The 4,841-nt window shown below is 34.5% G+C and overlaps 1 protein-coding gene across 1 annotated transcript; it reads left to right on the plus strand.

Moving 5' to 3' along the window:
• Positions 1-239: 239 nt before the first annotated feature.
• Positions 240-1,448, plus strand: LOC148038119 (uncharacterized). Its single transcript, XM_087675185.1, has one exon. The coding sequence runs from the start codon at positions 240-242 to the stop codon at positions 1,446-1,448; it is 1,209 nt and encodes a 402-aa protein (XP_087531311.1).
• The last annotated feature ends 3,393 nt before the right edge of the window (positions 1,449-4,841 follow it).

The following is a 4,841-nucleotide window of genomic DNA, read 5'->3' on the forward strand; positions in this document are numbered from 1 at the left end:
TTATGGATGCTCATATTAATGCCAATAATATTGCAAATAAAGATTGTGTCACTCAAATGCAATATTACGCTTTTCGACTTCAGATTCGAGATGATACTAATGCATGTCTTTTGTGTGGTGGTCGCTTGCTACAACAATACATTGTTGATGCTTATTGTAGCATTGAACAATGTAGATTGGCTTGGTGTCGTCGTAATCAAGCAACATTGCGAGTTGAAATGTATAGGGGATTGGCTGATATGGTCAATGGTTCAGATGCCATTAATACTAATATCGCTGGGATCGGTGTGGGCAAGAGAATAGTATTGCCATCTAGCTTTACAGGTGGACCAAGATTCATGTACCAATTATATCAAGATGCTATGGCAATTGTGCGTAGCAAAGGTAAACCTGATTTGTTTATCACCATGACATGCAATCCTAAGTGGTCTGAAATTACAGATGCTTTGTTGCCTGGTCAAACTGTACATGATCGACCAGATTTAACTGCTAGAGTTTTTCATTTGAAACATAAGGACATGATGCAGTCGATAGTGAAAAAGGAGTTGTTTGGTAAAGTTGCTGGATATGTGTATGTCATAGAATTCCAAAAGAGAGGCTTGCCTCATTCACATATGCTCTTGATATTAGAACCACGCTTTAAGCCACTAGAAGCACATCATTATGATAGACTGGTGTGCGTTGAGCTACCTGATAAGGAAAGGTTCTCGGATTTGTATCGAAATATTTCTAAATGTAACATACATGGTCCGTGTGGTGAGTTCAATCCAAAAAGTGCTTGCATGGTGGACGGAAAGTGTATAAAGGATTATCCAAAAAATTTTATACATACAACTACAGTTGATAAATCTAGTTATCCTTTGTACAGACGTCGAGAGGATGGAAGAACTCATAATGCTAATGGTAACCTCTTGGATAACCGATGGATGGTGCCTTACAATCCTTATTTGAGTTCCAAGTATAGTGCTCACATAAATGTTGAGGTTTGCTCGACAATTGCATCTGTCAAATATTTGTATAAATATGTATATAAGGGCCATGATCGAGCAACCATTCGGTTTACAAGTACGTGTGGTTCCGGATCCAATGATATTGACACAGAAAATATTGATGCACAAAATATTGATGAGATTGAGAGGTACTTAGATGCACGATATATTTCAGCTTCTGAAGCATGTTGGCGAATATTTGAATTCAAACTTCATGATGAGAAACCCGATATTCAACGATTGCAAATACATTTACCTGGAGAGAATACTGTTTCCTTTCGTGACTATGATAACATTTGTGATGTGGTGCAAAATGAAAATGCTCAAAAAACAACTCTCACAGAATGGTTTACATGCAATCGTTTGGACCCTGATGCTAACACAATTCTCTATCAAGACTTTCCAATGTTTTGGGTTTGGAATGCACACAAAAAAATGTGGACAAAGAGAAAGAAATGAAACACATGTGGTCGAATATACTTTGTTTCACCTACGTGTGGAGAAAAATACTATTTGCAGCTACTACTAACTGTATGCAAGGGGTGCACATCCTTTGAGCCATTGCGTACGGTTGATACTGTGGTATATTCAACTTTTAAGGAGGCTTGCATTGCAAAAGGAATGTTGGAAACAAATGATGAATGGCAAATGTGTTTGCGTGAAGCTGCATTGATGCAAACCGATGCTCAATTAAGAAATTTGTTTGCATCCATCTTGGTATTTTGTTCGCTTGCTCGACCTAGGGCTCTATGGGAAGAGTTCTTAGGTCCGCTGACAGAGGATATAAAACATCGACTCTCCTTGCAAAATAGGTGAAATGTTGATATGCAAGATGAGGCCAATAATCATGCATTGATGCATATTCAAAAACTTTTAGATCAACATGGACGCAATTTAGCAGAGTATCATGGATTGGTTGAGGTGACAATGCAAGAGTATACAAATCCTTTGATCCTTGATGAACAACTATATGATAAGGTAGAACAAGAGAATACCTTCTTAACAATGCAAGCTTTGTTGAATGATGGACAAAGAAATTGTTTTATGGCAATAATGAATACTATTGATAGTGGTTTGGGTAAACCATTTTTCTTAGATGGCCCAGGCGGTTCTGGAAAAACATTCCTATACAAATGTTTGCTTACAAAGCTTCGCAGTCAAGGTCGCATTGCAATAGTTATAGCATCCTCTGGTATTGCTGCATTGCTTTTGCCACATGGTCGTACTACCCATTCAAAGTTCAAAATTCCATTATAGGCAGATAATAATTCTACATGCAATATACCTGTTCAAAATCACCTTGCAGCACTGTTAAAAGAGGCAAGTCTTATTTTGTGGGATGAAACTCCTATGTTGCATCGTAATACCTTTGAGGCACTGGACAAAACTTTAAAGGATATAATGCAATGTGATATGCCATTTGGTGGTAAAGTTATTCTACTAGGTGGAGATTTTAGGCAAATATTGCCTGTTGTACCAAAGGGTACCTGTGAGGATATTGTCGGTGTTGCTAAATTTGTGGCAATATTTCAATGTTTTGAAACTTACACAAAATATGCATGTCGCATCAGATCAGGATCAGTTTGTTGCATGATTGCAAGACATTGGAGATGGAAAAGATTTGACACATACTAATAATATATTGCAAATTCCACCTGCATTGTTGTTAAAGGGAGGATCTATGCAAGACTTGATCAATTTTGTCTATTGTGAAATGAATTGTGTAATTGATTACAAAACGTTCTTTAGTGGACGTGCCATTCTTGCACCGCGAAACAATGATGTGGAAATGATAAACAATCTTGCATTGCAGCTGATGCCGGGAGAGGTTAAACAATACTACAGTGCTGATTCTATGGATAGAACCGAGGAGAACCCATTCCTCTATTCTATGGAATATCTAAATTCCCTTGACCTCGGTGGAGGTATTCCTCCTCATATCTTGCTGCTCAAAGTAAATGCTGCAATAATATTGCTCAGGAACTTGAATCCTTCTAAAGGTTTATGCAATGCTACTAGGCTGGTATGCAAGGCTTTCAATAACAAGGTCTTTGATGCAGAGATAATTACGGGGACCAATATTGGTGATAGAGTTTTTATCCCGAGGATAACTTTCATCCCAACTACACTGGAACTTCCTTTCTCAATGAAATGCTTGCAATTCCCAGTCCATTTGGCATTTGCAATGACAATCAACAAATCTCAAGGCCAAACGTTATCATGTATGGGAATATATCTAAAAACCCCAGTCTTTACTCATGGTCAACTCTATGTTGCTTTCTCAAGAGTAAAGTCTCCGAACAGATTGAAAGTCTTGATTAATGAGAAAGAGGACATGGTAAATGGTACCATCAATATTGTATATAATGAAGTTTTACAGAAAGTATTGTAACCTCTATTTTTTCAAAAGTGTAATGTTTGTTCTCTCATATTATATTTGCATAATGTTTTTATTTCAATACAATCAAAGCCTTTTTTTCTTCTTTGTTCACATATCTATAAAATGTAGTGTTGTACTTTCTTATGCTCTTTTTCAGTAGTGAGTTCTTCGTCGATGAAAAGCAAGTTTGACTTATTTTCTCTGATTTAATACTTTAATGTTTTAATCATATCTCTCATATATGGATAGATATTCATGATTTTATGTGGAGTTAGACGTATGTTTGTTTTACTATATGAGAACATTGTGTTTAAATTATTTCTACCATAAAAAGTTATTTGATCTTTCTATCATATTATATTTGCATAAAATTTTTGGTGCAATATCATCAAAGTTTATTTATTATTTTTTAATCATATATTTTCAAGAAATGAACTATTTTATTTCTCCTGTTCTTTTTAAGTAAGGTTTTCAAAGAAAATTTCAAAGAAAAGTAAGTTCAACTTTTTTCCTTTAACAAAAAATGAAATGTTTTAAACTCTCATGGTCTTTTGAAATATTATATTCCTTGAATAGAACCATGTTTGACTTATTTTCTATGAAATTTTGTTTGCATTTATACAAAAGTAAGTTTTGAGAAATTATCATGTATAAAGTTATTTTATACAATATGCATTACAAACTCTTTTTCTCTTCTAAATTGGTCTTCTAATTTCAATATTGTAAAGTCATTTTTTTTCATTTTTTAAAAATTTGATCAATATTACTAATTTTTATGTTTTCTAAATTTTATTGGTAGATGGCCCAAACAGTATTTGAATATTATCTTGCCTCTCCTTATTAAATGAGACTTCAAGAAGCATTGCGAACTATTGCTACGAATGATATTGGATTTACTAATGGAAACACTCCTTTATATGTAGAAATTTTATATTTTGGATGGATCCAATGCTACTACATTAGACAAACAGATGTTGAGTACTTCATATCTCGGTCCCATACTAGACACATACCGAATGACTGGAGTAAATGGGAGTTTCAAGATTTATCATGTTTTGTAACTTTGCATCAGTTTCATCCAAATTCCGCTAACTGCTCTACTAATGTTAGAGCCAATCATATCACGTCCCCAGGTAATACTTACTCACCATTTTCATTAATTAATGTTTTTCTTTATAAATTTAATATCCTTATTTCTAAAGTCTTTTTTTTTTCATTTTTAGATGTTGCAGCACAATCTGGGGCGGGGCGTGTCACAGCTTCACCCACATATGTTCCTCGTGCTAGATCCAAAGTTGATAATTCATCTAAGAAGAGAAAGCTTTCTTTTCGATAGTTGATTTTCTACAGTACAACTATCTTTTTGAAAACATTATATACTTTCTTTTCCATTTACCCTGTTGTTATAGTTGGAATTCTTTCAGTGATATTTAAAAATCACTTTTGCTTCAGTTATGTTTTCCAATTATTAT

This window comes from Lygodium microphyllum, chromosome 3 (assembly GCF_053477565.2).
Source record: "Lygodium microphyllum isolate KBCC chromosome 3, Lygodium_microphyllum_v1.1.10, whole genome shotgun sequence".
In the NCBI taxonomy this organism is placed as follows: domain Eukaryota; kingdom Viridiplantae; phylum Streptophyta; class Polypodiopsida; order Schizaeales; family Lygodiaceae; genus Lygodium; species Lygodium microphyllum.

Excerpts from the sequence above, each read along its gene's own strand:
- LOC148038119 (XM_087675185.1), top strand. The coding sequence starts at position 240 with ATGGTCAATGGTTCAGATGCCATTAATACTAATATCGCTGGGATCGGT.